This window comes from Oncorhynchus tshawytscha, linkage group LG12, assembly GCF_018296145.1.
Source record: "Oncorhynchus tshawytscha isolate Ot180627B linkage group LG12, Otsh_v2.0, whole genome shotgun sequence".
NCBI classification, from domain to species: Eukaryota; Metazoa; Chordata; class Actinopteri; order Salmoniformes; family Salmonidae; genus Oncorhynchus; species Oncorhynchus tshawytscha.
Window position 1 is genome coordinate 20,565,255 of NC_056440.1, and position 12,714 is coordinate 20,577,968.

The 12,714-nt window shown below is 42.0% G+C and overlaps 1 protein-coding gene across 2 annotated transcripts in view; it reads left to right on the forward strand.

Annotated features, from left to right (window-relative positions):
- erlin2 (ER lipid raft associated 2) overlaps positions 1 to 8,292 on the forward strand; it is a 30,785-nt gene extending 22,493 nt beyond the window's left edge. For both annotated transcript variants that reach the window (XM_024438374.2, XM_024438373.2), the window contains exons 11-12: positions 6,506 to 6,585; positions 6,940 to 8,292. In XM_024438374.2, the coding sequence (XP_024294142.1) occupies positions 6,506 to 6,585; positions 6,940 to 7,113 (254 nt within the window). In that variant the 3' untranslated portion in view covers positions 7,114 to 8,292. The remainder of the gene's footprint in view (positions 1 to 6,505; positions 6,586 to 6,939) is intronic.
- The last annotated feature ends 4,422 nt before the right edge of the window (positions 8,293 to 12,714 follow it).

Consider the following 12,714-nt stretch of genomic DNA (forward strand, 5'->3'; position numbering starts at 1 on the left):
AAGGTGGGTCGTGAGTTAGGAGAATACATCTATAATTACACTTTCTTCTTAATTTTTTATTTTTATTTCACCTTTATTTAAACAGGTACGCTAGTTGAACAAGTTCTCATTTACAACTGAGACCTGTCCTAGATAAAGCAAAGCAGTTCGACACATGGAATAAACAAACAGTCAATAATACAGTAGGAAAAGTCTATATACAGTGTGTGCAAATGAGGTAGGATAAGGGGGGTGAGGCAATAAATAGGCTATGGTGACGAAGTAATTACAATATAGCAATTAAATACTGGAATAGTAGATGTGCAGAAGATGAATGTGCAAGTAGAGATACTGGGGTACAAAGTAGCAAGATAAATAAATAAATACAGTATGGGGATGAGGTAGTTGGATGGGCTATTTACAGGTGCAGTGATCTGTGAGCTTCCCTGACAGCTGGTGCTTAAAGTTAGTGAGGGAGATATGAGTCTCCAGCTTCAGTCATTTTTGCAGTTCATTCCAGTCATTGGCAGCAGAGAACTGGAAGGAAAGGCGGCCAAAGGAAGAACTGGCTATGGGGGTGACCAGTGAGATATACTTGCTACGGGTGGGTGCTGCTATGGTGACCAGTGAGCAGAGATAAGGCGGGGCTTTACCTAGCAGAGACGACCTGAGATGACCTAGAGCCAGTAGGTTTGGCGACGAGTATGAAGCGAGGGCCAGAAGGAGTCTGGAAGGAGAGTTTACAGTTTAACCAGACACCTCGGTATTTGTAGTTGTCCACATATTCTAAGTCAGAACCATCCAGAGTAGTGATGCTGGACGTGCGGGCAGCGATCGGTTGAAGAGCATGCATTTAGTTTTACTTTCATTTAAGAGCAGTTGGAGGCCACGGAAGGAGAGTTGAAGCTCGTCTGGAGGTTAGTTAACACAGTGTCCAAAGAAGGGCCAGAGGTATACAGAATAGTGTCGTCTGCGTAGAGGTGGATCAGAGAATCACCAGCAGCAAGAGCGACATCATTGATGTATACAAAGAAGAGAGTTTAACCCTGTGGAACCCCCATAGAGACTGCCAGTGGTCCGGACAACAGGCCTTCCGATTTGACACACTAAACTCTATCAGAGAAGTAGTTGGTGAACCAGGCGAGGCAGTCATTTGAGAAACCAAGGCTGTTGATTCTGCCGATAAGAATGTGATGATTGACGGAGTCGAAAGCCTTGGCCAGGTCGATGATTACGGCTGCACAGTAATGTCTCTTATCGATGGCGGTTATGATATCATTTAGGACCTTGAGCGTGGCTAAGGTGCACCCATGACCAGCTCTGATACCAGATTGCATAGCGGAGAAGGTACGGTGGGATTCGAAATGGTCGGTAATCTGTTTGTTAACTTGGCTTTCGAAGACCTTAGAAAGGCAGGGTAGGATAGATATAGGTCTGTAGCAGTTTGGGTCTAGAGTGTCTCCCCCTTCGAAGAAGGGGATGACCGCGGCAGCTTTCCAATCTTTGGGAATCTCAGACGATACGAAAGAGAGGTTGAACAGGCTAGTAATAGGGGTTGCAACAATTTCGACAGATCATTTTAGAAAGAGAGGGTGCAGATTGCCTAGCCCGGCTGATTTGTAGGGGTCCAGATTTTGCAGCTCTTTCAGAACATCAGCTATCTGGATTTGGGTGAAGGAGAAATGGGGGAGGCTTGGGCGAGTTGCTGTGGAGGGTGCAGGCTGTTGATTGGGTAGGTGTAGCCAGGTGGAAAGCATGGCCAGCCGTAGAAAAATGCTTGTTCTCAATTATAGTGAATTTATCGGTGGTGACAGTGTTTCCTAGCCTCTAGCCTCCTAGGTGCTTTTATTCTCCATGGACTTAACAATGTCACAGAACTTTTTTTGAGTTTGTGCTACAGGATGCAAATTTCAGCGTAAAAAAGATAGCCTTAGCTTTCCTAACTGCCTGTGTATATTGGGGGCAATTCGATGCTAATGCAGAACGCCACAGGATGTTTTTGTGCTGGTCAAGGGCAGTCAGGTCTGGAGAGAACCAAAGGCTATATCTGTTCCTGGTTCACAATTTTTTGAATGGGGCATGCTTATTTAAGATGGTGAGGAAGGCACTTTTAAAGAATAACCAGGCATCCTATACTGACAGGGTGAGGTCAATATCCTTCCAGGATACCCGGGCCAGGTCGATTAGAAAGGCCTGCTCGCTGAAGTGTTTTAGGGAGCGTTTGACAGTGATGAGGGGTGTTCGTTTGACTGCAGACCCATTACGGATGCAGGAAATGAGGCAGTGATCGCTGAGATCTTGGTTGAAAACAGGAGAGGTGTCTTTGGAGGGCAAGTGAGGGTGCCCGTGTTTCAGGATTTGGGGTTGTACCTGGTGGGTTCATTTATCATTTGTGTGAGATTGAGGGCATCAAGCTTAGATTGTAGGATGGCTGGAGTGTTAACTTCTTTGGGTTGGGGGTGTTATTTTGACGTCCGGATGAAAAGCATGCCCAAAGTAAACTGCCTGCTACTCAGGCCCAGAAGCTAGGATATGCACAAACAGTGGGGCAAAAAAAGTATTTAGTCAGCCACCAATTGTGCAAGTTCTCCCACTTGAAAAGATGAGAGGCCTGTAATTTTCATCATAGGTACACTTCAACTATGACAGACAAAAGGAGAAAAGAAAATACAGAAAATCACATTGTAGGATTTTTAATGAATTTATTTGCAAATTATGGTGGAAAATAAGTATTTGGTCACCTACAAACAAGCAAGATTTCTGGCTCTCACAGACCTGTAACTTCTTCTTTAAGAGGCTCCTCTGTCCTCCACTCGTTACCTGTATTAATGGCAGCTGTTTGAACTTGTTATCAGTATAAAAGACACCTGTCCACAACCTCAAACAGTCACACTCCAAACTCCACTATGGCCAAGACCAAAGAGCTGTCAAAGGACACCAGAAACAAAATTGTAGACCTACACCAGGTGGGAAGACTGAATCTGCAATAGGTAAGCAGCTTGGTTTGAAGAAATCAACTGTGGGAGCAATTATTAGGAAATGGAAGACATACAAGACCACTGATAATCTCCCTCAATCTGGGGCTCCACGCAAGATCTCACCCCGTGGGGTCAACATCATGCTTTGGGGCTGTTTTTCTGCAAAGGGACCAGGACGACTGATCCGTGTAAAGGAAAGAATGAATGGGGCCATGTATCGTGAGATTTTAAGTGAAAACCTCCTTCCATCAGCAAGGGCATTGAAGATGAAACGTGGCTGGGTCTTTCAGCATGACAATGATCCCAAACACACCGCCCAGGCAACGAAGGAGTGGCTTCGTAAGAAGCATTTCAAGGTCCTGGAGTGGCCTAGCCAGTCTCCAGATCTCAACCCCATAGAAAATCTTTGGAGGGAGTTGAAAGTCCATGTTGCCCAGCAACAGCCCCAAAACATCACTGCTCTAGAGGAGATCTGCATGGAGGAATGGGCCAAAATACCAGCAACAGTGTGTGAAAACCTTGTGAAGACTTACAGAAAATGTTTGACCTCTGTCATTGGCAACAAAGGGTATATAACAAAGTATTGAGATTAAACTTTTGTTATTGACCAAATACTTATTTTCCACCACAATAAGTGAGAGAACTTGCACAATTGGTGGCTGACCAAATACTTTTTTTGCCCCACTGTAATTGGTAGATTTGGATAGAAAACACTCCAAAGTCTCTGTGAGTATAACAGAACTGAAATGGCAGGTGAAACCCCGAGGACAAACCACCCCCTACCACTGATTTCGTGCCCGATTGCAGTTCCTAGGGCTTCCACTAGATGTCAACAGTCTAGAGTGTCAGGTTGGTTTTTGGAAGAAGAAAAATGAGGGAGAAGTAGTTATTCTAAGGGCTCCCATTTTGGCTGTAGTGCTACCATGCGTATGGCTGAGAGAGCGCGTTCTTTTTGTTTATCTCCGGTAAAGAAAATAACGATTCTCAGTCTTAAATTTGATTGTTTATTTGCATATTAGGGTACCTAAGGATGGATTATTAACATTGATTGACTTGTTTGGATAAGTTTATTGGTAACGTTTGGGATTCATTTTGTATGCATTTTGACCGATGGAAACCGAGGTGATTATTGACAGAAGAGCTCCATCTAAACTGAGTTTTTATGGATATAAAGAAGAAATTTATCGAACAAAAGGACCATTTTTAATGTAACTGAGACCTTTTGGAGTGCCAACAGAACAAGATCTTCAAAGGTAAGGCATATATTATATCGCTATTTCTGACTTTCGTGTCTCAACTCCCTGGTTGAAAATTATTTGTTATGCATTTGTGTGCTGGACGCTGTCCTCAGATAATCGCACGGTTTGCTTTCGCTGTAAAGCCTTTTTGAAATCTGACATCTTGGCTGGATTAACAACAAGTTAAGCTTTATTTAGATTTATTGCACTTGTGATTTCATGAAAGTTTAGGTCACTTAGCAGCACGAGCTCTGAAGATAGATGGGGGGCAATCCATTCACATATGGTGTCCAGGGCACAGTTGGGGGCAGAGGGTGGTCTATAGCAAGCGGCAATGGTGAGAGATTTGTTTCTGGAAAGGTGGATTTTTAAAAGTAGAAGCTCAAATTGTTTGGGCACAAATCTCGATAGCCTGTGGAGTTGTCTTACTCTCTCTGCAGTAGATTGCAACACCGCCCCCTTTGGCAGTTCTATCTTGTCGGGAAATATTACAGTTAGGGATGGAAATTTCAGGGGTTTTGGTGGTCTTCCTAAACCAGGATTCAGACACGGCTAGTACATCCGGGTTGGCAGAATGTGCTAAAGCTGTGAATAAAGCAAACTTAGAGAGGAGGCTTCTAATGTTAACATGCATGAAACCACGGCTTTTACGGTTACAGAAGTCAACAAATGAGAGCACCTGGGGAGTAGGAGTGGAGCTAGTCACTGCAGGGCCTGGATTAACCTCTACATCACCAGAGGAACAGAGGAGGAGTAGGATAAGGGTACGGCTAAGGGCTATCAGAACTGGCCATCTAGTACGTTCAGAACAGAGAGTAAAAGGAACAGGTTTCTGGGCGCAATAGTATAGATTCAAGGCATAATGTACAGATAAAGATATGGTAGGATGTGAGTACATTGGAGGTAAACCTAGGCATTGAGTAATGATGAGAGAGATATTGTCTCTAGAGACATTTAAACCAGGTGATGTCACCGCATATGTGGGAGATGGAACTACATGGTTGGTTAAGGCATATTGAGCAGGGCTAGAGGCTCGACAGTGAAATAAGACAGTAATCACTAACCAGGACAGTAATGGACAAGGCATGTTAATATTAGGGAGAGGCATGCGTAGCCGAGTGAGCATAGGGGTCCAGTGAGTGGTTGGGCTGACTGGAGACACGGCGATTCAGACAGCTAGCAGGCCGGGGCTAGCAGAAGGACCTTAGAGGGACGTCGCGACGGAGGAAAGTCTGTTTTAGCCTCGTCGTGCGGTGACGTTGATAGACCAGTTGTGATAGGGTTCCGAGTAGTAGAGGGGTCCAAGTCCAATTGGCAAAATAAGTATAGTGGTCCAAGAAATTGGCCTATGGATCTATTCAGCTAACAGTCCAATATGCTCTAGACAGCTAGCGGGCCGCGGCTAGCAGATAGGCATTCAGGGGATGTCGTGACGTAGGGGCAGTTGAGTACTTCCTCGAGCAGGTTACATCGGTAGTCCAGTCGTGAAGGATCGGCGGGGTTCCGTGCCCCGTACCGGCAGTGGAAGGGGTTCGGGTATTGTAGCCCAGGAGTGGCTGATGGGCCTCTTCAGCTAGCCGGGAGAATGGGCCTAGCATGGGCTAGCTCCAGGCTAATTGGTGCTTGGTTCGGGACAGACGTTAGCCAGGAATTGTCACTCGGATTGCAGCTAACTAGCTGCTATGATCTAGGTGAAAAGGTTCAGAGCTTGCGGTAGGAATCCGGGGATATGGAGAGAAAATTGGTCCGGTTTGAGTCGCGTTGTACAAACTGGCGAGAGTTTTCCGAGCTAAAGGTTAGCTGATGACCGCTAGCAGCTAGTAACTAGTGAGCTGGCTAGTTTATGTTGGGGGATTCCGGTTCCGAGGTAAATAAAAACACTTTAGAAAAAACAGATCCACACCACATTGGCTGAGGTGGGTTGCAAGAGAGTATTTTGAAGTTGAGGTTTAGAAAAATATAAAAAAGATATGCGAAGAAGAAAATATACATGGGACACGACAAGACAAAGGACAAAGACGTCTGACTGCTACACCATCTTGGAATGAGGACAATTTGGGTCATGGGAGGACGGTCAATTGCTCATTGGGTCTCGAGCTGAAAAAGTTTAAGAACCCCTGATTGAGACATATTCCTGCTCCCTCCTGTCTCCTCAGACAGTTTCCATTTTAACTTGTGTTGGCATTTCCCAAAGCCCAAGGGATTCTTCTTTTCTACATTTGTTTTCTACACTTTATAGCCCTGCTAATGCTGATGCCTCCTCTCTGACCCACTCCTCTTTGTCTCTGACCTCCAACCCCTGGGTTGCAGACAGAGCTTTCCTGGCCAAGATGAGAGCCAGGGCCGATGCAGAGTTCTACACAGCACAAAGAGCCGCTGAGGCCAATAAGGTGAGAGGAGCATATTGAGAGGAGACGGACGGTTCCCCTTGGCCCTAACCCTTCCATGTTTGCAGATCTGAAGGGTCTACATAATCCCACTATATTGCTTCCTCCATGCAGATCTACAAATATCCGAGGGTTAGAGCCAAGGGAAGATAGAAGGGAGTGAATTGGGAGCAGCTGGAACAGTCAGAGAGAACACACTGCCCCTCAGGCTACAATCTAACATCACACTTCAGCCAGGAATCCATCAATGCCCTGTCTCGCCCCTCTTTCTCTCACTCCACCCCCTCTTCCTATCTCTCCCCCTCTCCTCTCTCTTTCTCCTCATCTTTCCTTTTCCTATCTCTCTCTGCCTCCCAGTTGAAGCTGACGCCAGAGTACCTGCAGCTGATGAAGTTCCAGGCCATAGCAGCTAACAGTAAGATCTACTTTGGCAGTGAGATCCCCCAGATGTTTGTTGACTCTGGGCCAGGCACATCTAAGGCCTCAGCTGCCATGGACGTCCTAGCTGAACAGATCCTGGACCTGGACTGATGGAGAGGAGAGACCCATTCTAGGGCTGGAGTTGGGCCAAGGCCAGGCACAAGGTGGGGTGGTAGAGGAGCCTTGGGTTTTGTTTTTGTTTTTATGAATCTCAAATGGCACCTTATTCCCTATATAGTGTACTACTGTAGTGCACTACTATCCATAAGGCTCCTGTCAAAAGTAGTGCACTATATAGGGAATAGGGTGCCATTTGGGATTAGCTCTACAACAGACTATCCTGAGAAGACCGTAGGCGAAACAAAGAGATATTGAATGTAACAGCGTAATGTGGTTTGTTTCTGTTGGCTGAATTATCACTTTTTGTTTTTGTGTTGTATTGTTTTTCTAATTTCCTCTTGCACCAGGGACATTTAAACATTAACTGAACTTATGCAAGTGTGTGATGTATGTTTTTTTTCCATTGTTACTTCATTTGGTAGCGCTTTCTTGTATTTTCTAATGATGGTCGTCTTTTATGTGTTGCATAGCTCATAATAAGTGTAAGAGATGTGTGCAGAGAGACAGTTGTGTGTGATTCATTATTTTATAACTAAAATGTTGGGATTACCTTGTTTCTTCATACAGACCTCTCTCCCATAAGAATTGTCTTACTATCTTGACTATCTTGCCAGGGTCTTATCACAACAACAGATGTAACAGATCTTGACTAAACATGTAATTGTGCATTTTTTCTCTCATGTACATTATCTCTTGTATAGAGTTGTCACAGTGTGATTTCTTCACAGAAAAACAAACAAAAGCTAATTACTTTATTGGAAGGATTTGGTAATGGATTCAATGGTATAATGATCTCAATGGGGTTGTAAATGAAAGATGCAGCATCAGCTTTTTTAACTCTGCATTTCACTCACTGGTACCCTCAGTGTTGGAGACAGAGCTCATTTGGGGTTAATCATTTGTATGTTTTTCACCAGTGCTTAACTAAACTTGTTTGTGAGGCATTTGATTCTTGTACTGTGTATCTATAAAACTGTTCTCTTAATGTAACTCTGGTTTGCTCTGTGTTAGCCGTGCGAGTGACTACCTGTATAAACTGTTTTGGACTCGCTCAGGTTGACTTGACTGATTACTTGAAGGGAACTGTTTTTGCACTCTCACTGATATTAAATTGTGAATGAGCAATCCATAATTTTGTCATTTATACAATAAAATTAGTTTTCCTTTGTAGAGTGACGTTTCTGTGGGTGTTTTCATTGACTTTTTCTTACATTGCCCTTTCACATCTGTCAAGGAAGAAAGACAAACATGTTGAATCTTGATTGGATTCGGCTACATACCACTGCCTATTGAAAGGCTAGTTCAGATGTGCTCATGTTATGTAAATTGTGATGATAGATTCACAGCCATTCAGACTATTATTGTATTGCACAAAGTTACGGACTGTTTCTGAAGTTATGGAGATGAGAAGTTACCCAATTTGATGACAGAGACAACTCCAATTTATACTTGAAGACATGGCCTGCAGAAAATAAACATTAGATAACATATTTTTCAAGCATCCTCTGTTAAATTGAACTCTTATTTTAGAGATGTTTGACTCAATTTGATGTGTAACGTTCAAAATGTAATGGCTCTATTCAATCTGTATCGCCAAGAGTTACAGATTGCGCAATAGTAATGTAAAGGTAATTTCAGATTGAGCTGATATGCGGCGTTTAGTGTGAATGCAGTCTCCACTAATGCAGGAACATGCCTTTAAATTTCAATCATGCTGTAACACTTAACTTCTGCGATATAGATTGAATAGAGCCCTAAATCCATAATTTTGATGGTTTTATTGTATCCGTTAAGAAATGATTTTGCATCCAAAAGCATTAGCCTATTGTTTATAATATGTAACACTAAAGTGCCATGACTTCACTATCATCTTTCTGGTACAAGTCTATGTCCAATAGTGAAGCCAAGTTTTATCTACAGTCAAAGAAACAATCACCTATTACAGTTAAAGTCAGAAGTTTACATACACTTAGGTTGGAGTCATTAAAACTCATTTTTCAACCACTCCACAAATTTCTCGTTAACAAACTATAGTTTTGGCGTGTTGGTTAGCACATCTACTTTGCATGACACAAGTAATTTTTCTAACAATTGTTTACAGATATTATTTCACTTATAATTCACTCTGTCAGAATTTTACATACACTAAGTTGACTGCCTTTAAACAGCTTGGAAAATTCCAGAAAATTATGTCATGGCTTTAGAAGATTCTGATAGGCTAATTGACATCATTTGAGTCAATTGGAGGTGTACCTGTGGATGTATTTCAAGGCCTACCTTCAAAATCAATGCCTCTTTGCTTGACATGGGGAAATCAGGCAAGACCTCAGAAAAATGTAGACCACAAGTCTGGTTCATCCTAGGGGAACAATTTCCAAACGTTTGAAGGTACTGCGTTCATCTGTACAAACAATAGTAAGCAAGTATAGAGACAATGGGAACACGCAGCCGTCATACCGCTCAGGAAGGAGACACGTTCTGTCTCCTAGAGATGAACGTACTTTGGTGCGAAAAGTGCAAATCAATCCCAGAACAACAGCAAAGGACCATGTGAAGATGCTGGAGGAGACCGGTACAAAAGTATCTATATCCACAGTAAAATGAGTCCTATATTGACATAACCCGAAAGGCTGCTCAGCAAGGAAGAAGCCACTGCTCCAAAACCGCCATAAAAAAGACAGACTACGGTTTGCAACTGCACATGGGGACAAAGATCATACTTTTTTTTGTTGTCCTCTGGTCTGATGAAACAAAAATAGAACTGTTTGGCCATAATCACCATCGTTATGTTTGGAGGAAAAAGGGGGACGCTTGCAAGCCGAAGAACACCATCCCAACCGTGAAGCACGGGGGTGGCATCGTCATGTTGTGGGGGTGCTTTGTTGCAGGGGGGACTGGTGCACTTTCCAAAATAGATGGCTTCATAAGGAATGAAAATTATTTGGATATATTGAAGCAACATCTCAAGACAGCAGTCAGGAAGTTAAAGCTTGGGTCTTCCAAATGGACAATGACGCCAAGCATACTCCCAAAGTTGTGGCAAAATGGCTTAAGTTACACAAACCTGACTCAGTTGCACCAGCTCTGTTAGGAGGAATGGGCCAAAATTCACACAACTTATTGTGGGAAGCTTGTGGAAGGCTACCCGACACGTTTGACCCAAGTTAAAAAATGTAAAGGCAATGCTATCAAATACTAATTGAGTGTATGTAAACTTCTGACCCACTGGGAATGTGATGAAAGAAATAAAAGATTAAATAAATCATTATCTCTACTATTATTCTGACATTTCACATTCTTAAAATAAAGTGGTGATCCTAACTGACCCAAGACAGGGAAATTTTACTATGATTAAATGTCAGGAAATGAAAACTGAGTTTAAATGTATTTGGCTGAGGTGTATGTAAACGTCCAACTTCAACTGTATCACCTGTGATAAACACCCTACTCTCTTAGAATCGTTCTTTACTAAAAGGGTTCTTGGAGGGATAATGTTCAACCAATAACTGTTTTTATCTGAAGAAACTTTTTGGAAGACAACGGTTCATTGTAAGGCAAAGGGTTCTGCCTAGAACCTTTATCATCCTAACAACAGTTTTTTGGCAGAAAGGGTTCTTTGATTATTCTTTGGAAGGCAAGAAAAATAATTTGGTTGGCAAGAAGGGTTCTATAGAACACTTCTGAATCTGAAAAAGCTTAATTTTGTAACTGTTTTCTTTATTTTAAAATAGTGTCTGAGCATGTGTTTACCTCTGTGTTTAAACTTTAACATCAGGAGTTTGAGTAATCTGACCAGTTTAAAAATGTGCGAATGCTGTAAACTACCTATATGGGAATATTTGTGCATGTATCTGGTATTCCCTTAATAATTTTACATATGCAGTACTGACATAGTTGATATCTGTGCCATCAATTCTGTCTTTCAAATGAGTATTTTCTGAGCAGAGAGGAGAAGAATAGAAAGGAGTATGCGTGAAACAGCAGTATATTGTATGGTAGACAGCAAATTGGCCAGTTTTACCTAGTGTTGATATTTCAGTGTAACATTTCTAGTGTTCATTCAGGAGTTAAATTAACACTCAGTGGTGTAAAATAACCCCAGTGTTGGTGTTAATAGCAAGAGTTGAGTGTAATTTTTCTTTGTGTTGAGTAAAACACTATTGTTATAAATAGTTTAATTGTGAAGGCTAATAACGCTGATGGAAACATTCATAGACAACACATTCATAGAAGGTTCTAGGAAGAACCCTTCAAATATAAAAGGGTTCTTAGTAGAATCGTTCATAGAGGGTTCTAGGAAGAAGGGTTCTAGAACTGTTCATAGAGGATTATACTAAGTAAAGGGTTCAAGGTAAGACCTTCTACGTAGCATAAAAAAGGGTTCCCCTATTGGGACAAACCGAAGAACCCTAGGCTAATAGCACCATTTTTTCGAGGAGTGTATTAAGTGTGTGCAATCAGAAGTATTCCAGTATTCCTGCTTCAGATAGTAATCCTGCTTCAGTATTCCTGCATCAGATAGTCTTGTAGAGGGGATTTCAAGCATGAGACAGTTCATAGTTTCATTTTAGTTTAGAGAGGACTGACAGAACAAAATAATTTCCAAGTGAAGAAGTAGCATTGGTTTGAATGAAACACATTGGGAACAGACTAGTCTAGACTACCCCTATTTCACAAAAAAATGTGATTCTTACCTTTTGTGTACATGTCTGCTTGTGACAGATTCGTGGCAATGTTTTTTTCTGGATTTGATACATAGCCTACTTAAGAATAGCTGTGCAATTGATATGTTTAACTAATACATCAGATTTGTCAAAGCTAGAAATTGTGTATTTTGTTCTAGCAAGAGAAGGAATGGCCTCCTAAGAAACTTTCAAAGTTCTTTACATTTTCCAGATTGACTGACCTTCATGTCTTAAAGTAATGATGGACTGTTGTTTCTCTTTACTTATTTGAGCTGTTCTTGCCATAATATGGACTTGGTCTTTTACCAAATAGGACTATATTATGTATACCACAACTACCTTGTCACAACATAACTGTTTGTCTGAAACGCATTCAGAAGGAAAGATATTCCACAAATGAACTTTTAACAAGGCACACCTGTTAATTAAAATGCCAGAAATGCCATTGAAATTCCAGGTGACTACCTCATGAAGCTGGTTGAGAGAATGCCAAGCATGTGCAACGCTGTCATCAAGGCAAAGGGTGGCTACTTTGAAGAATCTCAAATATAAAATATAAAAACTTTTACAGAAAAAACAAAGCCCCATGCCTATGATTTCTGAATCTGTCTCTGACCATAGAGAGACCCCATGCAAGAGGTTTGGTTATGGGAAACAGTCTGATTGACTGTCTCATAGATTTAACTGCTGCTATGAATCAACTACCCTCCCACCAAATAACAGACAAGCCTGCCCACTAGGCACACACTGGTTTAATCAAGGTTGTTCCACGTGATTTCAATGAAATTACGTTGAACCAACAGTTGAATTGATGTCTGTGCACAGTGGGTGTGTTCCCAACCATGAAGGAGGAGAAAATAAGTATTTGTATAACTAAATTCATAGCCTATTTTCAGTTGGATTGAAA